Below are 23,976 nucleotides of genomic sequence, written 5' to 3' on the forward strand. Positions count from 1 at the left end.
TCCTTTTGTTTGTTTTAAGCCTCTACCCATTAATTTCATTTGGTGACCTATAATCCTTATATTATGAGAATAAGTAAATAATTTTTCCTTATTCACTTTTTCCACATCAGTCATTCTTAGATAACGTGCTAAAATGCCAGTTAAAAAAAAAAATCAATGTTTCTCGTACAAAACACCCAAGTAGTTTCATAATCAAGCTGAAGCTTAAATTAACCACAAAATTTACATTTCACCAATATATTGAATTTGAGCAGACAACAGACCAGCCTCAGAAAAACAGAGCACAGCTATTCATCACAACTCATTACAATTGTGATTTCATTCATAAAAATATGTTTAACTTGTTTTGCATTATCCAAAAATGAATTGATTTGTTTTCATTTAGTAAATTGCAAAATGAAGAAAGTGTTCCAAGAAAAACATGCTATCTAAATTGTGTTCTACATGTGTTTAAATAGCCCAGTCTTCTCATTCAGGATTATTATTAAAATAATGCTGAACATATTTCTTTGTTCTTTTAGGATCATTCAACGTAAATCTTGAAGACCCTCATATACCATATATATATATATATATATATATTCAAAATTGATCCTTTAAAAATTCACTTAGTTATTCAACAGGTAAAAGTATAGACTACACAAAAACATTTCAGAACTTTTTCTAACCTTAACACAAAAGGAGAAGCTAATGTGACATTCATTTTTGTCAGGATGTTTGTGTATTCAAGAAGACCTAGATGGTTAGTTCAATCCTTTCAATGCATTTCTAGGGCACACTAATTTAATTAGCAGAATTCAGCAACAAACAAGGCTACCTTTAATTGAATGCATCCTCATGTACATTCCAAAGTAGATGTTTGCTCACCCTGAGCACGAATGTTGGCAAGTTTTTCCCTCAGTGGCATTGGTCAGGCCCATTCCAGTGTCCCCTGCAGTTGCATGCTCATAGCACCCCATAAAGGGTCCTGCCAGTTGTCCACTCTATTAGGGATGTAGGCGACTAGTCAATTAGTCGACCACCCGATAAGCCTAGGCTTACTGGGTAGTCTAAGGGTACGTCTAGACTACATGCCTCTGTCGCCAGAGGCATGTAGATTAGGCTACCAGACATAGTAAAATGAAGCAGCGATTTAAATAATCGCCGCTTCATTTAAATTTACATGGCTGCCGCGCTGAGCCGACAAACTGCTGATCAGCTGTTTGTCGGCTCAGCGCGATAGTCTGGACGCGCGGGTGTCGACATCAAAGGTATTTGTCGACCACCCAGGTATGCCTCCTAGGATGAGGTATACCTGGGTGGTCGACAAATACCTTTGATGTCGCCACCCACGCGTCCAGACTATCGCGCACAGACTGATCAGCTGTTTGTCAGCTCAGCGCGGCAGCCATGTAAATTTAAATGAAGCGGCGATTATTTAAATCGCTGCTTCATTTTACTATGTCTGGTAGCCTAATCTACATGCCTCTGGCGACAGAGGCATGTAGTCTAGACGTACCCTATATCTAGGAGATTCTTCTCTGTTGTTTCAGAGTCCAGAACTCCACCAGCACCTTCCTCGGATCAGGATCCATGTTCTGGTACTGAGCTTGGTGTCAAATTTTAAGACCCAGCACCACAAGACTCAGCTGCTGCTGAGAGCAAGGAATGGTGCCCCTTGGATGTACAGGCCTCTTCTTCCTTCTCTCCTGATGAGGCTGTGATGGGAACAAGCATAGCACCTTCTTGTATGATGATTATAGGGCACACCAGGAGGTCCTTGAAAGAGTAGCTAAAAATCTGGGAGTCCGGTAGAGGAGATTACCGAGTCCTCCCATGACTTGGTGTACTTTTTTGTTACATCAGGCCCTCACTAGTGGTTTTGCTCTTAAACAAGGCCATTATGAACCCCATCAAGGCCTTATGCCAGACCCCAGTTTCTTTACAACCAACGGAGAAAAGGATAGGGGAAAAAGTTTTTTTGTTCCAGCCAACGGGGTTGAATTCCTTTATACCCATCTACCATGGGGCTCATTGGTGGTAAGAGTGGCCAAAGAACAGGAGCATCATGGTCAGCTAATCCAACCCCAAGGCCAGAGATGTCAGAAAGTTAGATTTTTCTCCAAAAAGATCCTATTCAACTGGCAGCCTCCAGCTCAGGATTGCAAATCAGCAAGTACTCCTGAGCTGCTGATTTTAATTCTTGGAACTTGATGGCAAAATTCAAGGAATTGCTACCCCAGGAGTCCAAAAGTGAATTCACAGCCCTAGTTGAGGATGAAAAAAATCGGTGGCCAGAGTTTTCCTATCGGAAGCCTTGGATGCAGTGGACTTTGCAGCCCAATTGTTTTGTCAGTAGTTATGGGAAGAGGCTCAAGACCCTCACCATCAACGATCAAGTCTCTCATCACAGATGCATCCGCAATGGGCTGGTCGTGCTCATTTAGGGAGCCTCAAGACTCAGGGCCTCTGGTCTCTGAAAAAGCTCTTGCTACACTTCAATGTCAGGAGCTCAGGATGGTTCGCCTTGCCTGTGAGACTTTCCAATCCCATTTGAAGCACATGTGCATATTGGTTCTTACAGTCAACACAACAGCAATGTTTTATATAAATAAGCAGGGTGGTGTATGCTCCTCCCATCTCTCCCAGGAAGTTCTTAGCTTGTGGAAATTCAGCATAGCCCACTCAAAGCCTGCTTTCTTCCAGGGCACAGAACAAGCCAGTGAATCATCTTAGCAGGTCCTTAGCAACCACCACAAGTTGTCCATCTGTCCAGATGCCATCAAAGGCATTTTTCAGAAGTGAGGGTTTCCCCAGACAGATCTGCTTGCAATGAAGCATAACAAGAAATGTCTTCAATTTGCTCATTCCTGGGTCACACAAACACTTTTCTCCTTTCTTGGACAGACCGTCACTTTTACACATTCCCTTACTTACACAATCAACATCACCTTTCATTTTAGATTAATAACTCTACAACCATACGGCCTACCTATATCATCTATTAGAGTCCATCTAGCTACAATCTTGGCTTTTCACCCATCAGTGAATGGCCTTTCTGTTTTCTCAAACCATTTGTAATCATTTTCCTAAGGGTCTGGAGAGGTTATAAACCCAGATACAGAATCCACACTCCAGCTGGTACCTCAACTTGGTGTTGGCAAGGCTAACAGAACCTCCATCTGAACCAATGGCATTGTGATCTCTGCTCTACCAATTCTGAAAGGTGGCCTTTCAGGTGGCCTTTATTTCTGCCAGAAGAATCTTGAGAGATCTGAGCCCTTACTTCAGAACCACCTTATAAGGTCTTCAAGGACATGGCTCAATTGCAGCCACGTCCAGCCTGCCTTTCAAAGGTGGTCTCATAATTCCGTAGTACTCAGGATAGAAGACCAGTAGGAAGATTATCTGAAACCACATGACAGCAAGGATGAACTGAGACTCCATGCACTTGGATATCCGGTATGCACTAGCCTTCTACATAGAAAAGACTAAATCATTTTGAAAACCTATTCATCCTTTTATAGCTATGGCAGACAGAACGAAAGGCCTTCCAGTCCAGCCCAGAGAATTTTATCATCCTGTAGCCACACATGCTATGACCTAGCAAAGTTCTCTGCTTCTCCTGCCCTGATGGTCCATTCCACAAGGATGGTCCATTCTACAAAGACTCTTTGGCGGTATTTTTAACTCAAGTTCCTATCCAGGACATCTGTAGAGTAGCAATGTGGTCATTAATCCACTATTTTGCATCCCATTACACCATCACCCAGCAGGCTAGAGATGGTGCAGGCTTTGTCCAAGCATTATTAATGATCAGCATGCCAATAAACTTCAAACCTTCCACCTACATGGTGGCTTGGGAGTCACCTTTGGAATGGACATGAGCAAGCACTTGAAGAAAAAATGGTTGCTAGCCTTCCATAGCTGTGGCTCTTCAAGATTTGTTGCTTATGTACATTCCAACCCCCTATCTGCTCCTCTGTTGAGTGTTAGATATAAAACAGTTGGTGGGTCCTTTATACCAGTGTTATAACTGGAGACACTGACTGATACCACTGAGGGAAAAACTTTCCAATGGTGGACCTCAGGGCAAGCGAACACCTACTCTGGAATGGACATGAGCAAAACATCTCAAAGACCAACAGTTATGTAACAATAGTAACCATTTTTTTCAAAGGGAGGAATCTCCCCTCAAGTTTACACCCATCTGAATTTATATTAAGTTTAATGAAGAGTGGGATTTACAAAAATGAAATTGTTAGGAAATATCTGGATCCTGTTTTCAAGGAAGCCCAGTTGGTAACATTTATACACCTTACTGACATCATGCTGTACCAACCTAGAGTCTTTCTTCTTCTCTTTGCTTCACGACCAGCGCCAACCATATCCAACTCTGAGATATCTAGTAGCTACCAAAAATAAAAATTATTGCATGTAAATGCATACCAAAGTATTTCACAGAATCACAGAAATGCAGGGCTGAAATGAAGCTTGAGAGGTTATTAAGTCTAGTCCCCTTTGCCAAGGCAAGATCAAGTATACCTAAACCACTTCAGAAGGGTGTTTGTCCAATCTCTTCTTAAAAACCTTCAATTCCACAGCCCTCCTTGGAAGAGTATTCCCACAAGCAAACTTCTTCCCAATATCTAATATATATCTCCCTTGCTATTACTTCTTGTCCTTCCTTCAGCAGACATGGAGAACAATTAATCACTGTCATCTTTAAAGCAGCCATTAACTATTAACACATTTGAAAGTTATCATATTCCTCCCCTCAGTCTTCTTTTCTCGATTAAACCTAACTAGTTTTTAACCTTTCCTCATCGATCAGGATTTTTAAACCTTTTTATTGTTTTTGTTCTTCTCTGTACTCTCTCCAGTTTAGCCACATCTTCCCTGACGTGTGACACCCAGAAGTGGACACAATACTGCAGCTGAGACCTCACTAATGTTGAATACAGCAAGATAATTACCTCCTTTGTCTTATTTACAACCTGATAAATACTCTATAATACTAAACTTTTTTGCAACTGTATCAGTTTATCAGCTTATATTCCATTTGTGATTCTCTACAACAGGGTTTTTCAACCTTTTTTTTATAAAGCACCCTTTTAAAAAAATTATAAGCACCCTAGTACCTACAGTTTTCAAACACACACAATTTTTTTCTATCATTGCAATACATTTGTTTAAACAACTTAATTGGGCAATGAAATGTGTGGGTGTAAAAAAATACAAAAATAAAACTCTGTAAAACTTAAAACAAAAATTCAGTTTTTTCCAAATTTCTGTTGTGTTGACTTACTCCCCAGACTTCTCTCCAGTACCCCTAAGGGTACTTGTACCACTGGTTGAGAAACACTACTCTACAACCATCAGGTCCTTTTCAGCAGTACTGCAACCTCACCAGTTATTCCACATTTCATAGTTGTGCATTTAATTTTTCATTTTTAAGAGTAATACCTTATTTGTAGTAATTGATTACATATTTTGAAAACTAATAAAAAATATTAACTGCTATATAGCCACTATCAGCGAAGTATAGTTCTCTTTTGATTAAAGGTTGAGACTGATGGGAAAACGTAAGAGTACTTAAAAAGGCTATCACTTACTTTCACTCCTCTTTCTTTGCGCAGAGGCGTTCTTGAAGGAGGAATAGGGGTTCTGTTTCCAGCAGGGCTAAATACACTAGGTGTTGTGGGACTCCTGAATGGAGCTTGTTTTGGTATTCCTTTGAGCGGGGCTTTGGAGGGGAGGAAAAAAATCAGCAACATAAGTTGTAATGAACGCTCAATTAATTGAAAAGAATGAAGAGATCTGGACTTATAGGGCATATCTACACTGTAGGGCAAAAGTCAAATTAAGATATGCAAGTTTAGGTACATCAACAATTGTGTAGCTGAAATCAAAACAGCTTAACTCGGCTTTTGGCACTATCTACAGAGCAGCAAGTTAAAGGAAGAACACTCTTCTTTTCACTTCCCTTCCTCCTCGTGGAGGGTTACAGGAGTTGGAGTAACAAGTCCTTCATCTCGACATGATTTCAAAATAACAGCTTGCTGTGTAGATGTGCACTATATTATTTTGAAATAACGTCAGTTATTCCGAAATAACACTGCTGTGTATACATACCCCTGGAGCAGGGCTACTTAACTTTGGAAGCCCTGGGAGCCACAATGATACTCAGCACATGCTGAGGGCCACAACTTAAGTGTAGTGGCATATACATGCAAATATGTATGCTAATATATGCAAAAAGCTTCTTTTACACTGACTGGCATGAATACAAAGCATTTCCCACAATGCCCTGCCACCTCCTCCCTGTACCCATCTGTTCCAACCAGCCAGTCCACTTGCGTCTTTCAATGCTCACCCAACCTGGGAGACACCTTGCCATTGTGGAGCGTGTTCCCAGTGGAGACCATGTTCAAAGGATCCCACCCATGGGCCACATGCTGAGCAGCGCATAAACCAAACCACACCGTGGACTGCGTGTTGAGTAGCCCTACCCTAGAGATTTCTCATTTCTTGTACTGTAGCTTTAAAAGCTTCTTGGATGGAATTGACTATAGATACACATCAGAAGCACTTCAGGAGGCTTACTTTACCCTGCAAAAATCTCTGGCTGAAATACACTGGGGATTGAAGGAGCCATAGGATGGGGTGAGTCCAAGGGGTGCAGCAGCTGGTAATGAGGGTGGATAGCAGCAGAGGGTGCTGGTGGGACTGCATAAGAAGCATAAAGGGCACACACTGAATGTGAAGGATAAGAATAAATATCCATTCCTTGAATGAGGCAGGCCCTTTGGAAAATAGTAAGTAATCATGGAATTAAAGCAGAGATGCACAATTTTTGATGGGGGGGGCACTTTGGTAAGTGGACAAGGGCCACACTTTTCTATGGAAGGTGTGTGGGATCTGGGACAGAGGTTAGGTGCAGAAGGGAGTTTAGGCTAGGAGACTGGGGTTCAGAAGAGGGCGTGGGGTCTGACAGGAAGTTTGGGTGAAGGAAGGGGCTATGATCTAGGGCAGGGATTGAGATGCAGGGCCCAGAAGGGAGTATGGGTGAAGTAGAGATGCTAAATATAGGACAATTTAATGGTTGAGTAACCTCACGAATTCTTATTGGTTAGTCAATTATTCTATAGTCCCTGGAGGAGGGGCCAGCAGCGACTGCGCTCCAGCCCCATTCTGGAGGAGTCCCCTGCCATCTGTGCTGCTGCCTCTGATACAGAGGCAGCAGTGTGGGGTGCCAGGAGGGAGCTGGTCCATGTGGGGAGCCAGTTTCAAAAACAGCTCCCTTCATGGGACCCGGTGTGAGTTGGAATTGAGCTGGGCTGCTTGTGCACCCAGCTCCTAATACAGTTTAAATGCAGAGACGTAGCAGGGGTAGGTCCCAGCCCTGTTGCAAGCCAGGACTGAGTTGGGCTGCTGGCCAGCCTGGCAAAGAGGGAGAGGGGGGGAAATGCATGTAGTCTATAGCATAGTCTATGAGCTTTTGCTTATTGGTTAATCGACTACACTATTACATCCCTAGGGTGAAGGAGAGGATTCTGGCCTAGGGGGAGGTACATAGGAGGGGTACAGGGTCTGGGAAGGAGTTGGGTGTGTGACACGGCGGAGTATCAGAGACAAGCACCTCCTGGCTAGAGCCTATCTAAGCAGCTCTTGGCCAGTAGCGCTCTCAAGCAGGCTTCCCTTCCCTTCTCTTCCCAGCTGCTGTTCTATGTGGCTCTGTATGCTGAGGGGCAGAGGAGGAAGAGGCTTTGTGCCAGGCCTGGGCCATGCAGCTCAGCTGGCAGCTGCTCCACAGCTCTCCAGGGCTGCTGGGAACCTCTACCTGGGTCCACTGGCGTGATGGGAACATCTTCCCTGGAGCAGGGGAGAGGGGCTGTACTGACCAGCTGGCAGGTACTCTACAGATCTATAGCTGTTGGGGTGGCAAGGGCATGCTTGCTGTCCCCCGTGGTCACTGGAGTATAGCTGTCCACTTACGTGCCACGACAAACCCTAACCTTTCTTTAAGTTATAAGAGAAAGCTTCATACCAAATTTGCTGTTCCTACCTCCTAGCGTTTAGGAAAAGCTCTTGAACTCATGGCCAGCCAGCCAGATGTAAATAATTCCTCGCTCTTGTGAGTCTAAGTCAGTGTTTGATAGGCTTTATCTGTATTTTCCCCTATCTTGTGCAGAACTGTTTATGTTCTTAGTCATTATGTTTGACAGTTTTGCACTGTTAAGAACCCATGCTCACTACACTCACAAACCCCCCTCTGTCTTGCTGTTTTCGCCCTCACGGCCAGAGAGTTTGATGACATCATTCTGTCACCCATCAAGAAAAACTTTCTTTATATCTAAATGAGAGAGCGAGAGAGAATATACTATTTTATATATAATCTCATCTATAAATGCAAGAAAAATAATCTTAGGCAGGAATGTCAAACTGTTTCACCTGGAACAGGGGAGGGACATAGGTCATATCCCATATTATGTTTAAGTTTACTTCAATTAAAGTGCAACACTTTTTATAATTTTCAGAGCGGGAAGCGAGTTAGTCTGCAACTGGAAAAACTTAAACTACAAATAGTCTAGTAGCACCTTAAAGACTAACAAAACACTTTAGGGTTGTGCCCACAAAAGCTCATAATACCATCTACATGTTTTGTTAGTCTTTAAGGTACTGCTAGGCTATTTGTAGTTTGTTTTTACTTTTTATGTTATATTTCCATTGCGCTTCATTGCCCTTCTCTCAGAAATCCAGTTTAAAAAAAAAAAACCTTGCAATTTTGTCACAAACCCTATTTGACCTACCTATGAGACATAGACAAATACATTATTCTCTATTGAATAATAAATATAAAATGAGTCATACTTGTTGTATCTATTTTTTTGACCAGCCCCCTCCCTTTGGCATGGAAAGGCACTCCTGCAGTCTTCTTGAGCTGCTGTGCAGTTTCTGTTGCTAAAAAGAACAAGCTTTAGTTATTTCAAAATCTGAATTTGAAAAGAAAACTACTGCACATCCTATAATAAATCCTTTTAGGGCCTAAGTACAAAAAAGGAAACTAACTGATCTGGTCATCAATGTTTGACAAATCACAGTCCTTTTAAGTTACAGAAGTATGAAAGTTAAAAAGGTGAACAGATTTTCATTCAAAATGCTTAACTCCTCAAGTTGATATTTTAATTCAACCAAACTGACTAATCAAGTCACATATAAGGTAAAAGCAAGTTGCTACAGCAAAGTGCAGTATACAATACAATGTTTTAAGCTTACTCAGCTAAAGAATGGCTGACTTCCTGCCTGTTAATGAAAATCCTCTTGGCTTTCACTCTCAGTAGGCACAGTGAGCATTGGAAAGCATGCACTGGCTGCCTCTGCTCCCTGTTGCAAAAACATATGGCAAAATAAAGCTCAGCCAGGTTTCAAGTCCATTTTTGTGGAAAGGACCCCAGGCATCTTAACCAAAGTGCTCCCTGATTAAGCTCTAAAACTGACTACTATATGTAACCACCAGAGAATCTAACCCTTAAAAAAAGAGCCATTTCCGCACCTTCAAATCTGAACAGCATTTAAGACTACAAAAACAAGACTAGCAAATAAAAAGGGTGTTAGCCAGAATGGCTTTGTCCTGATTGTCTACACATTACTGCATATTGTGGAAAAATTAATTACCACATATTCTTGTAAAAGGGGGACGATATTCTTCAGTATAGGAATATGTATCAAACTGAATTCTATGCCGTCCTTCTACAATCCTGTTTGTAACTGCATATGATCAGCTAGCTGATTTATTACTTACATTTCTGCAAGAGTTCTGCTCGTAGAGTGGCACTTTTGGGTTTTCTTTTCAGCTGGAAGTGTTTCACTGGGGGAGTAAGTGGCCCAGCTAGTGTTGTCAAGGCATTTTTGTTTAAATACTGGCACTCCAACGGCAACATAGCTGATGTTTCACATTCACTTACTGTGTAGAGAGAGTTAACATAATGCATGTGGATAAAATGACATCTTCACAGATAATTACAAGACAGACAAATTTTATATAGCTTGTGTAGGTGATTTTTAACTACAAAATATTTATTCAGGTGCTGAGGGAAACTTCTATTTTGCTCAATCAGTATTCCAGAAACCTGACAACTCTAGCTATATTGTAGTAAGCGACCCTTCACCGGGATTTAATGAAAGAGAAAATACATTATTCTGAAGACAAACACATTAGCTGTGTCTAGACTGGCCAGTTTTTCTGGAAAATCAGCCGCTTTTCTGGAAAAAACTTGCCAGCTGTCTACACTGGCCGCTTGAATTTCCGCAAAAGCACTAACTTCTTAATGTAAGAAATCAGTGCTTTTTGCGAAAATACTATGCTGCTCCCGTTTGGGTAAAAGTCCCTTTTGCGTAAAACTTTTGCGCAATAGGGCCAGTGTAGACAGCTGAGATTTGTTTTGCGCAAAAAAGCCCCGATCGCGAAAATGGCGACCATGGCCTTTTTTTGCGCAAAAGCGCGTCTAGATTGGCCACAGACGCTTTTCCGCAAAAAGTGCTTTTGCGGAAAAGCGTCCATGCCAATCTAGACGCTCTTTTCCGAAAATGCTTTTAACGGAAAACTTTTCCGTTAAAAGCATTTCCGGAAAATCATGCCAGCCTAGACGTAGCCATTATGTTTGTCCAGTCCAGCAGTTCCCAACCTTTTCCAGATGGGGACCCATTCTGACAATTCAGGAAGATTTAGTGACCCAAGGCAATTCAAAAACGGGGGCAGGAGGGAGGGCAGAGCCACCTGGGGAGACACTTGGTGACCTTTTTGAAATGTAATGGTGACCCATATTTGGATCCCGACCCATAGGTTGGGAAACCCTGATCTAGTCAAATGTAAAGTTACTTTAAAAGTATTGTACACATTTCAGTACTCTGAAAAAAACGCTGAAGATTCATTCTCAGAAGCTAAATTTAAAAGAACAGAAACCAGAAACACTATCCAGTAGACCACAAAATACTGAGAGGTGAAAATTTCTATCAGCGAACGATCATTCCTATTTTCAATCATGATGCAGTAATCTTTCCAAGGAGTTTTTCTATTACCTTGCTATATCCTGGCTCCTACAACCATTTCCGTCCATTACATTTGGTGGCTCTTATATACTTCCCACTTTTGGGATAGTTCCTTTTGTTGCAATAGCACTAGTACAGCATCTTTGGTAGCAGTAACTATGGAATACTAGCATACACATGGCTCAAGTATTTTAACTGCCAGTCTAATCTACCCTAATGCTCTCACTGCTGCCATCATCAGTAAAGCTGCAATAATGGTACACTTCCTAAGAGCTTCTAGTGTAGGCCAATGTTCCTGCTAATCTTTTACATCCACATGTGGATTTTCTCATCCATGCCCGGAATAACTTTTTATGTGCAACAAGGTACATGCAAATGTGCACCATCAGTAAAAACACAAAACCTAGCTGTGGGCACTCTGCTAATCAGCTAGGCATCATATGAGTCTCTCCTGAGCAGTCACACAAGCACACAGCTTACAGGGAACACTGCTGTAGAGGCAGTCCATCTGTATAGCACAAACAGATTTACACTCACATCCTTAACTAGGCTTCATAGAGATATCTTCCCTCACTGCTTTGAGATCGGGCTTTCAAGACAGAAAGCATTATATTATGCTATGGTAAATGAACCTCTCCTCTAATGTGGTAGTTTTAAGTTCAACAATGGTTTTAAAAAACTTCCAAAAACAAATAGACACCTGGAAGTCCCTTGAAGATTAGTTCAAAAATGCAAGACAGGAATAAAACAATGTTTAATTTATGATCTTGTAAAAGTTATAAAAGTTACACAGGTTGAACCTCCAAAATCTAAGATTCTCTCATCTGACAACATCCATGGACTGGCAGGACTATGGATGTTGCTGGATCAGAGAGCCCTGGCACCCAGGAGTGCGAGGCAACAACGGGACCAGCAAGCTAGACAGGGCAACAACAGAACCAGCAAACCTTGTCACTGGCAGAGATCCCCAGTCTGGCAGGGAGAAACAGGGCCACAGAGGCCTGAGCGCACTGTCCCCAGGGAGCCCTGACTGGGCAGAGCAGCAGCAGGACTGGTGAACAGCAAAAGCAAGCCCTGTCCCTGGGAGACCCAGCTGGTGGGGCAGCAGCTGGACAGGCAAGCCCATCCCAGGCAGGGATCCCTGTTTGGGTGGGGGAGAAACAGGACTGCTTCATTCTGGGGAGCTCCAGCAGGCTGGAGCCTAAGTCCAAACCCTGCTGGCTGGAGCCCAGTGGCAGAGAGACCAGAGCAGAGCTAACTGCAGGGAGGGGGGAAGCATCCTGGAAGGCCAGTGGCAGGGGACCTCCCCATATCTGGCAAACTCCCTCATTCAGAATGGATCAGGTCCTGATGGTGCCGGACAAGGGAAGTCCAACCTGTATTAATCATACATTAGTTTATTTCACTTCAGAAACTGCTAACATAATTCTGTTGCCTCACATGGAACAGTTCCTAGGGCAAAGTGCTGTGGGTTAGACCTATATTTATTGCTTCCCATTAGACCTGTGAACACACAGAGTGTAATCTTGACCTCACTGATGTTCACCCAAAATGGTTTGCTTGCAAAAATATTCAAATATTCGTCAAATATTCAGTGTAATTTTAGACAAAATAAATTGCTTACCTTTTTCCCTAAGTTCTCCTAAAATATCTTGAACATTGGGATTCTGTTCTTCAAGATCAAGGTTAAGGGAGCCAGTATCTGGAAAGGATTTTAAAATATCAGCTACCATTAAGACCCAGGGGTCTGAATCCAAGGTAGCGAGCTGGATAATTTCAGTCAGTGCACCTTTCATCTAACAAAAAAGAGAAAAGAAAATCAACAAATTGGAAATAATTCTAAGAAGGTTACTTTGTATTTGGAAATATTTTCATAAGCTAGCACAAACATGCATAATATTTACTTCCTGCGGGAAACCCATATAAATGATTGTGTTTAACTGTATTACGGCAAGGTCTTTAAGCCATATGTCCAGGGTCATCATTTTTGCTAGAATTATAATACAAAGAAAAGGTGTCTTCTAAACACTTATTTCTGAGAGTTCAACTGGGGAAAGAGTCACAAGTGGGGGGAAATTTTAGTAGAGCAAATTTATTTCAGCTACTAATCAAAATATCTATTATTTAGTAGCATAAATAAATACAATCATTTTACTGAAATTATAAATTGAATTTTGTTTTTTAATCATTATACTTCATTGACAGGTAGCTCAGTTCCTGAGAGAGTTTTAAAAAGTTTTAAAATCTGAATTTCAAGTCTTACTTGAATGTTAAAAATTGAATTTTTAAATCTCTCCTGTCTTTTGCAGAGCTAAGACGTGGCTTTAGGCAGCATGTGCTTATCAGAGCACAAGAGAAAAACCGAGTCAATATAAACTATATGACCTCTATTAAGACATATTGGCAATAAACAGGATTAACACTATGGGTTCTAAGATAAAGTGCAGGAAAGTAAATGTTAATACTGAGAGGTAGCCCTTTCCATATCCTATTATCATCTCATATTGCAGTACACATTGAATACCTGCAAACAGTATAAATTGTGCAAACACCACAAGACAAATCAAGGAGAGATTGTAATCCTTAACTCTAGATTTCCTTCCTCTTATTAATTTATAACAGGCCTTTTGTAATTTGAACATATTTTGCTTGTTTAAAAAAAAGCATTACATCAATATAGAATACCATTATATTATATCCTAGTTCTCTCTTCCTTTTCCAAGCATCTTTGGATCTCAGAAATAAGTCCATGTTCCTTTTGATTTTGCTGATTACATAATGACCCCCCGTTCCCCAATATGTACCCCCCCCAAATTACATAAAGCTAATTTAGGGCCTCATTTATGCTGCATACAGAAATCTCCATGAGTTTCAAATATTGGCTCCCCTTCCAAACCTCCCTCTCCCAAATAGCCACGAAAACAGTGATTAATTGGTAATGAAAGAAGTGCCAGAGCTCAAGCAAATTTTTTTTTTTTTTTTTTTTTTTACTTTCATAACTGATGCAGCAAGCCCAGAGGTACCAGGGCTCTGAACTGCCAAGTCTAGAGTACCAGGCTCAACCCTGCAACAAATTAACCACTTCAAAAAAAGTATCAGCATAGAACAGAGGGCAAGATGGCCAAATTGGGCTTCACACTTCATCAGAGCTGCTTCCGCTACATTTTATAAAACGGAATAAAGTAGGGAATGGGAAGGAAGAGTATGATAGTTCTCAGGACAAAGGATTGCTTTTACCTCTCCAGTCAACAGTGCAAATTTTAAAACTTGAGAATAGGGATTTTCAGGGATTGTAAATGTGAGCACATAGTCAATACTGCTTTCAGTAACTTTAAGGCAAGAATGCTAGAACCTGACTAAGCTGAGTATATTTTGATTCCCACAAGTTTAACACTGGTTCAGCTGAACTGATAGTTCTTTTTTTATACATTTCTTCAGTCAACATCTTTTTTCTCCTCTTTTCACCATTCTATTAATGCTTTTTCTTCAGGCTGCTTTCTACGTATGGTCACGCATTCTCATGCCCTCCTCTCTATATCCCTCCTCAAACACCTTGTTTCTCTAGTTTTGCATCAGGAAGAACACCACTGACACTGATTTCAGGTTAAATTTACAGATCTGGCAATTAGAAAAGTATGTATTTATTTGCAAACTGAGCATATATAGAAGTCAGAGGCACAGAGAATTTCACATGCCATTTTCAGTTACTTTTCAAAGAAGAACTACATTCCAACATTGTTAATTTCATTATGGACCGAATCTTGAAATCCTTACTCAAGCTAATTTCTCACTGATTCCAGTGAGTCTTGCTAAGCATAGACTGAGTTTTTCAGTTGTTGGTATAGGTCTGGTCTGAAATATCAATGATTAGCAAAAATACTTGGGGGAGGGGAGAAGTGAGTTACATTAGTACTTATGAATTCAAGGAGCTAACTACATTTAGTATAGCCAAAAATATGGCAAGGCTTTAACTCGGACAAACATCTCTAAATAGATTAACATGAGAAAAACCAAATTCATTTTCACTTGTAACAAACAGCCATAGACACATTAAAGCAGTGGTGGGCAATAAGTGGTCCACGGGTGAGATAAAGCTTGGCAGTGTTAGCCCCTGGCAGGCTGCCAGACAATTTATTTACCTGTGTGTCTGCAGAAGGCTGCTTGTTCCCTTTGGCCATGGTTCACTTGTCCTGACCAATGGGAACTGTGGGAAGCAGCACAAGAGAAATCATTGCTTTCCTGAAGCTCCCATTGGCCAGGAAAGGTGAACTGCAGCCATCATGAGCTGCAAACGGCTGTACCTGCAAATGTGCAGGTAAATAAAACATTTGACAGCCTACCAGTGGCTAACCCTTACAAACTGTGTCCAGCCAGCAGATCACTTACTGTCCAGCCCTGCTTTAAATAATCATAGCACTTAGGAGTAAGAGAGAAGGAACAAGTTATTGGCTGTAAACGAGAACCACACAAGCACTCTAGAAGGACTTCATCTAACCAAATCCTATTCATTTTGCTTTCCACTTCTACCACTAATGCAGTGTGGATTACATAGAATAATAAAGTGATTTCACAACTGGCTAAAAACCGAAACTGTTTTTAATGGTTCAGTGCCCATTAAGAAGGTGATGTTGAATAGGGGCCCACAAAGGTCTATTATTAATCAGCATTTTCATTATCCTGAAGAATGGAGTGGTGAGTAAGTATATTGATATCTGCAAATAATAAAGGTCAAAAGGATCATAAATACTCCAGTGGCAAGGGATTGCAATACAGTACATATTTGATAAAATGGAAAAATGGCCAATATAAAATCAGATTCAATAAATAATTAAGACAGGAAATCTAAGTAGAGGCCACAGAAATGTAAATGATGACAAATTAAGACAGATAGTGACTGTCTTATATGCAGCTCATGGAACTAAGGTGGCATAATACACCTCCTTAGTGCTGGTGCTTTATACTACTGTTTCTAGTGTGCAGGGAGCAGCTGGCTCCCCACCCATGCAGATGGATGGAGGCAAGAGGGAAAAGCCTCATGTAGTTATGCTAGTGTAGCTGAGAGTGCACACACTGCTCCAGGTTTAGACAATCACTCTCCCAGGATACTCCAGAGGCATCACTACAACACATTGCCCAAACAGCAGGGCTTGATCATAATGACACAATCTACCCATAAAGTAGTGAATTCAATCCTGAACAAAAGTACATATGCTACTTTGTGTCATGTTAACAGGAGTATATTGTGCAAAATAAGGGAGATTATTCTTATGAACTGAATGAGCTTTAGATATTTCAAAACTCTGATAACTGGAAAGGTTTTAGAAGAAAGAGCAAAAGGTTATGGAAATAAATTCATTAGGAAATGGTGAGGAGAGCTGCTATGTTCAGCTTAGAGAAAAGTAGTACGAAGAATGAATTTAAACACTGGCTACAAATACACAGTGATGTTAAGAAGACAGGCACCAATTATTCTCATTAGTCAGTGAGGACAAACAAATAGTAATGGGTTTATGGTGTGGTAAGGAAAATGTAGGTTAATTACCTACCCCACAGGAGTGCTGGAAGGATTAATTCATTAATACTTGTAAAACACTTGGAGTTCCTGAATGAAAGGTATCAAGGAAGTTGCAAAATATTAGGGGAAAAAAAAAAGAGCAGAATACTTAAGCAATGGATCAAACTGCCAAGGAAGATTTGTTAATCACCTTCACTGGATATATTTTTAGATAGACTTGATACTTCCCAGAGAGGGTTAGGGATTAAGAATGGACAAGTGACTGTCAAAAAAAATCCTTTTTAAACCAAACCAAGTAACACCATGTATTCTATTAATTCCAACATTCAGTGTAGTCATAGAACTGGGCCCAGAAGTGGTTTCCAAATTATCCTGTTCCACCGCTAAACAATATATTTATCCCGGTGGTCATTTTAGAACGACATTGTCACTTTAAAAATCCTATATTCAAACTAGCATTCAGAGGAAAATTTAACGTTTAATACTTATAGTACACGATACACGTTACACATAGTCTACACAACATTCAGAGCCACAAAGCTGATACAACATGTTTTCTAATCTCATACCATTTTCAGACACCAGCTCAGTATTCTGAGTCCTAACACCTGACTGGTGCAGACATGTACATGATGAATACGGATGTAAAATCCCAGTTAATCAGTTAACCGGTTAAATGTTAGGTTTAAGTGGTTAACAATTTAAACGGGAGCAGGTAGTAGGTTGGGTAAGGCAGGAACACCCCCTCCAGCGGTGCAGCAAGCTACTGCAACACATCACAGGTGGTTGGAGAGCTGCTCTGGCCTGAACAGGCCACTGGTTAACTGGTAACCAGTGAGCATCACCCCGACCACTTTTAACCACTGACACCCTTAATGAGGAATAAAGAAAAACATGCATTACACTAATGAAGTCCAATCACACTGAATCGAAGTCATTTTCCCAGGTCAATTCAACTCATACGCAACCTAGTCCCAAAGTCAGTCCAAATATTACAAATTTTAAAGTGCAGAGCTGCAGTGGGATTAGCTCCTGGAGACGGTGCTGTTGGCTTCGGGACTGCTGCGTTTCTGCCTCCCCCCTGCACCGTGGAGATGGTGCTGAGGGGAACTGGCTCCTGATCTCTTCCCCCTCCACTGTCTCGGATACGGAGGCAGCAGAGGGGAAGGGAGGGAAGGGAGTAGTAAAGTAGTCACTTGACTCCTTGACTAGTTGCTTATATCTCTAATCACAAATACTCTATAAAGGGATTAAAAATGACAGCTGGCAAGTCTCCTTCAAGTTTACAAGTCGAACAATACTACTTGTAGCTGCTATCTCCACAAACTTCATCTAGGATCTGAAAGCACCAGCTGTCTTCTGCCTCCATTAATAACACTAGTACAACTTTCTATATTCAAAACTTAGTTGGCTTTTTTGACGATACACAAGGAATAGAAACTAGCCCACTCTTCAATTGTTTTAATGAGTTTGCAAGACTAACAAGTCAAAACTGAATGAAGTTACCTGCCAAGCCTATTACATTTGGATTAATTTTGAGGCAGTATTTTAATAAAGAGTATCTCAAATATGGACGGCTTTGCAGCATTTCAAAAGATTATTTTATAGTGTCACCTGAGCTGCAGTTCCATCAGTCTGAGACAAGAGTCAGTCAAGTATACCCCACAAAGAGCCCTAAACTTTTCAATTCACTTCTCTTGCTCCCAAATGCCTCTATCTGGTAACTTTCAGGTCACATAAGAAATCCTACCTCCCAACCGCTCCCCCCCCCTTTTTAAACTTAAGCTTACTGGTGCTTTTATGCCAACTCTCATGCAATGAGGGCTGGGGTCTTGATATGGAGGGATCATATATGGCTGGAGTGAGCTATTCCTATTTTCTGGTTTTGGGAAGGCTATTTTATTGTGTTTGTATTACATTACAAATTCAATTATACTAAAAGAAAGACCCTAGAGCTGGGACAGACACTTAGCAAGGAGTTAGAGTATGTCTCAAAGTTACACAGGAAGCAGATATACTAAGTAAGTATCTTTTTAACACAGACTGCAACACCACATAATAGAATGAATGACTACACAGAAAAACCTACAGGAGTCATGCTGAGTCACAGTACCCTGAAACGGATTGGTCAAAACACAATGCTTGTGCATACACTTCTTCTAGGACATTTGGTTGTCAATACTCAAGGTTGCAGCGTGCACTAATGCATGTTACAATAAAAGCCCTTTTATCCAGCATGTGGGAGGAAAGGTACCAGTAAATTAACAATATCGGTTAACTAAGGGGGGGGGGTTAGTGTACGGAGGGTATGGGACACAGGCTCTGCGAGTGGGCTTGGGTTCAGCTGGGGGCTGGGAGGGGCTCAGGGTGCCAGATGGGGGAGTGAGTGCTCCCCTCTAGTGGCTTCCGCAAGGAGCTCCCCATCCATGCTCCTCCTGACGGCGCAGCCAGATTGCTCTGCTGCAAACAGGTACGCTGCCACCATCTGCAGAGGCGGTGCCCCCTGGAGATTCCATTGGCCGTGGTTCCCGGCTCATGGGCCAGAAGGCACAGAGTCAGCTCCCTACAAGGGGGGATGGAGGCAGTGTACCTGAACAGCCACCTGGCCATGACTCTGCCAGCAAAGTAAGAACAGGGAGCCACTTGTGGAGGCTGCTGTAGGTGAGCACCCTGCCCCGCCCCCGTCTGACATCTTAAGCCCCTCCCACATCCCAGCCGGCTGCCAGGCCCCAAATCGACTGCACTATAAACCAGGGATGTTAGATATTGGATAACTGAATAGTTGTGTAAATACATTAATTCTTATCAGTTACACGACAATTCGACAGTTTGCAGATTGGCAGATTGCACTGTAGCCCCACTCCTGGGGAGGTCCCTGCTACCCTGTGCTGCTGCCTCTGTATCGAGGAGAGGGGGTGGGAGGCACCGCGGAGCCAGTGCTGGGGGAACAGGCTTTTAAGCTGGCTCCTGCTCCCCATCCCACTTGCTGCCTCTGATACAGAGGCAGCAAGGTGGGGGCGGGAGGAGGGGAAATGTGTATACTTGACAAGATTAATCAATAAGCCTAGGCTTATCAGGTAATCATATAGTTGACTCCTCATTGACATCCCTACTATAAACCAGACTGTGTACAGATCAGAAATGACGGTTAATTAAGCGTGCTGGTTGGCTAAGTGCCAGAAAAAAGGGGCTTTTGCTGTATTTACAGTTTCCCCACACCCTGTTTAGAATTCTACTGTCACAACTCAGCAACAAACATATACTGACAGTGGTACCCATAAACATGAGTCTCTTGCAAAGAGCACACACATCTATTGAACGAAAAGGAGAATCAAGATGAACCAGCACACTATCTGCATTGGTATTGTCAGGAAACAGAACAATGTGGGGAATGAAATAGAGTAGAGATTCCTCAAGACTTAAGTTGTGGAAATGTATGCTCCAGAATGACCTTCCATTGTTAAACTATTCCCCCATATATCAGCCGCTTCCTGATTTCCAACTCAACACCACTTCAAAACAGCCTACTTAGTTAACATCCTCCTACTCCAGTTAGCCATGCCAACTCTGATTTCCTAGCCCTTAGCCATTTGAGCTTCAACATCTTTCTCCTACCCCTCCATAGGGTGCGTCAACACAGCACCCTTACCTCAAACTAAGCTACGCAATTTGCACTATGCAAATTGTGTAGCTTATTTTGAGATTTCAAAACAGCTCATTTTGAAATTAAATTTCAAAATAAAGTGCTATTCCAACAAATCCCTTAATCCTTGTGGAATGAGAGTTACAGAGATTCCGGAATAGTGTGCCTGTTATTTTGAAATATATCTAGAAATAATGGGTGTGTTTAAAGATGAAGAAATGCTATTTCAGGATACTTCCAGTATCCTGAAATAGACCTGCTGTCTAGACATAGCCAGAGAGATCCCTGCTCTTCCCCTCTCAAGTGTGAGCACTTGCTGCTGTCCTCCCTAGGCTAAGACTCTTAGGCTGTGTCTACACTGCACCCCTTTTCCGGAAAAGGGATGCAGATGAGACAAGTCGGAATTGCAAATGCAGCGGGGATTTAAATTTTCCCCGCTGTATTTGCATGAACATGGCTGCCGCTTTTTTCCGGCTCGGGGCTTTGCTGGAACAAAGCGCCAGTCTAGACGGGATCTTTCGGAAAATAAAGCCTTTTCCGAAAGGTCCCTTATTCCTCTTAAAATCAGGAATACGGGACCTTTCGGAAAAGGCTTTATTTTCCGAAAGATCCCTGTCTAGACTTGCGCTTTTTTCCGGCAAAGCCCTGAGCCGGAAAAAAGCGGCAGCCATGTTCATGCAAATGCAGCGGGGAAAATTTAAATCCCCGCTGCATTTGCAATTCTGACTTGTCTCATCTGCATCCCTTTTCCGGAAAAAGGATGCAGTGTAGACACAGCCCAGCTGGTGTCTATAAGGGGCTTAGATCATCTTAACTATGCCTCTGAAAGGTGTGAATTTTTCACAGCCCTGAACAATGTTGATAGGTGACCTAAATTTTAGGTGTAAACTAGGCCTTAGATCAGCAGTTGGGCAATAATTTTTGCAAAGGGGACAATTAAAAAAATGTGGTAGTGGCTGCAGACTGGCTCCAGGTCCCCTGGAAAGGGCAAGGCCTCTGCTGAAAGAGGAGGTTCCCTAGAGGTGTCATGCATTCCTAGTGGGGGGAGGAAAATTCGTGCACTTCCCGCTTCCCGCATGAAGTCTCTTGTCCCCCTGCCTTGCCAGGGGCACGCAACACCCAGGGAACCACCAGCTATTTTAAACAGCCATCAGCTTCCTCTAGGCCCGCACGCCCCTGGAGGGGGAAGGAGACTTTGCGCACTCACCACCCCCAGGCCAATTCCGACCCAGGGCAAGAGAATGCATGAAGTCATTCACTGTTCAAAACAGCTGGTGGCTCCCTTTAGGCATTGTGTGCCCTTGGTGAGGGAAGGGAGCAGCCAGCCACTTTGAACAGCAAATGACTTTGTGTATTCCCCAACTCTGATCTTGACTGGCCTGTAGAGTGGCAGGGAGAGTGGGCAGAATGTATCTTGCCCACTCTTGCCTTAGACTCAGTTCCTGTACTGATGGCAGCTTGAGGGAAGAGAGGTGAAGGAAATTTGGCATGGCCTAACATCTATATCAGTGGTTTTTCCCCCATTTGCAGACTCCTACAAAAATTCAAATGGAGGCGCAGACACCTTTGGAAAATTCAGACAATCTGCAGACTACAGATTGAAAACCACTGCCCTCTATAATTTGTTTCTCTGGCCTAGTTCCAAGCACAAGTACTGCTGGCCCAGAGACATAATCCCCAAAAAGGCAGTCAAAAGCACTAGCTGTTGTACATGGTGAAACTCATCAGCCTAAATACGAAAAATAATCTGTCCTGTTCCTCTCTCCTCTCTCTGTTTCAGACAAGACGGCAACGGTGGAACCTTTTGAAAAAGAGCACAGCACTCGCAGGAGCGCCACACTTGAGTCACAGGAATAACAATGCCTAGTCCTTAGGTAACACTTTAATCAAAACACTATACAAAGGAGGACAGTACCAATATCCTCATTTTACAGATGGGCAAAGCGAGGTGAGAGGCACACTCCGCCAAGGTCACCCATCAGGCCAGAAGTGCCCAGGCCCTATGAACGCACAGCTAGCACTCTCTCCTCTAAGACACATGGGGGGCAGGCTATCCCACCATGGGCTGGCCGCTCAGGGGTCGGCAGCTATGTATCCTACGGGCAGCGGTAAAAGTAACAACGTTTCTTACAGGTACTGTCTTACCACAGCCCGGGACCCTGCCAGCTCTTTCAATAGTGCCCTGTTGGCTTTTGCCCCAGCTGCGCGCCAGGGTGCCTGAGGGCCCCCTGCCAGGGGAGGTGGAGAAGGGGCACCAGGCACAGTATAGGTAACTGGCTGGGGGGCGAGTAGGTACCGAACGTAACCCCCAGGGGGCAAAAGCGGCTGCGGGTGCAGTGCTGAGCACCCCTCTGCCACCAGGCGGGCAGGACTGAGTGCAGCGCCCCCAAGGAGCACCCGGGGGGGGGGGGCAATACTGACACGCCCCCCCCCCCCCCGCTCCGCGCGGGTGTGTCCGGCGGGCCGTTACCGATACCCTCCCCCACCCGGGGGGTGTGTCCGGCGGGCCGTTACCGATACCCTCCCCCACCCGGGGGGGGTGTCCGGCGGGCCGTTACCGATACCCTCCCCCACCCGGGGGGGGTGTCCGGCGGGCCGTTACCGATACCCTCCCCCACCCGGGGGTGTGTCCGGCGGGCCGTTACCGATACCCTCCCCCACCGGGGGGGGGGGTGTCCGGCGGGCCGTTACTGATACCCTCCCCCACCGGGGGGTGTGTCCGGCGGGCCGTTACCGATACCCTCCCCCACCCGGGGGTGTGTCCGGCGGGCCGTTACCGATACCCTCCCCCACCGGGGGGGGGGGTGTCCGGCGGGCCGTTACCGATACCCTCCCCCACCCGGGGGGTGTGTCCGGCGGGCCGTTACCGATACCCTCCCCCACCCGGGGGGTGTGTCCGGCGGGCCGTTACCGATACCCTCCCCCACCCGGGGGGTGTGTCCGGCGGGCGGCTCCTCCGACGCCATTTAACGGGGAGGGGGCGGGTACCGCCGCCGCCACCACACGGGGGCGTTTGCCGCCCTCACCCAGCCGCCGCTTGCTGGGGCAACTGGCCCCGGGCACCTCACTCGCTCTCGCAGCCCTACCCTGCCCCCCCCGCCCGCGGCAGGACTCGCGCGCTGGAGCCGCTCCCGCCTCGCCCGGTGCCCGCGCAGCCCCTGCCCCGCTCTCACCTCATCCACCGCCCGGCGGGGCAGATGCAGCATCCCCAGCAGCAGTTTGAGCTTGACGGCCGAGGAGAGGCCGTGGAAGCAGAGGCGGATGTTGTCGATCACCGAGGCCGTGAGCAGCGAGGCGATGCTCGGCGGCGCCCACAGCTCGTCCGTGGAGCCCAGCTTGTTGTGCAGCCACAGGCCAGTGTCGCTCTCCCGCATCGACGCCATCTTGGGAGCGGGGCGAAAAAAGGGGGGATTTTTAGCAGGCATTTTATGAAGACACCTATACGAAGGGAGGGCGAGGACCCCTGTGGGTCGCCGTTTCGCTCGTAACCCAAAATGGCGGCTCCCTCGCGGAGAGGCTTCGCCATGGGGCGCAGGGAGTTCCGTAATCTAAAATGGCGGCGCCCTGTGGGAGAGGAACAGCGAGCTCGGGAGCAACGCCTTCCGTAGTGCAAAATGGAGCCTCCCTTCCGTACTGCAACAGGCGTTCCCCATGTCGCGGGAAGCCTCGCAGGTTGGCTTCCCCGCCCTCTGCTGGCTGCTGGTGTCCCCCAGCGCTTCTCCAAGGGACGGGGCTGCAGCCTGCGCCCGTTCCCTCAGCCCTTCTCCCTCCCCACACTGTCACCTCG

The 23,976-nt window shown here is 44.3% G+C and overlaps 1 protein-coding gene across 1 annotated transcript in view; it reads right to left on the reverse strand.

Moving 5' to 3' along the window:
* The window catches only part of NELFA (negative elongation factor complex member A), a 35,683-nt gene extending 12,069 nt beyond the window's left edge, over positions 1-23,614 (reverse strand). The window contains exons 1-6 of the mRNA XM_075930889.2: positions 23,363-23,614; positions 12,656-12,827; positions 9,785-9,946; positions 8,854-8,943; positions 5,595-5,725; positions 4,322-4,391 (exon numbers count right to left, since the gene is read on the reverse strand). Of these exons, the coding sequence (XP_075787004.1) occupies positions 4,322-4,391; positions 5,595-5,725; positions 8,854-8,943; positions 9,785-9,946; positions 12,656-12,827; positions 23,363-23,614 (877 nt within the window). The remainder of the gene's footprint in view (positions 1-4,321; positions 4,392-5,594; positions 5,726-8,853; positions 8,944-9,784; positions 9,947-12,655; positions 12,828-23,362) is intronic.
* Between the last annotated feature and the right edge of the window lie 362 nt (positions 23,615-23,976).

Source organism: Pelodiscus sinensis, chromosome 4, assembly GCF_052426305.1.
Source record: "Pelodiscus sinensis isolate ZL-2025 chromosome 4, ASM5242630v1, whole genome shotgun sequence".
NCBI classification, from domain to species: domain Eukaryota; kingdom Metazoa; phylum Chordata; order Testudines; family Trionychidae; genus Pelodiscus; species Pelodiscus sinensis.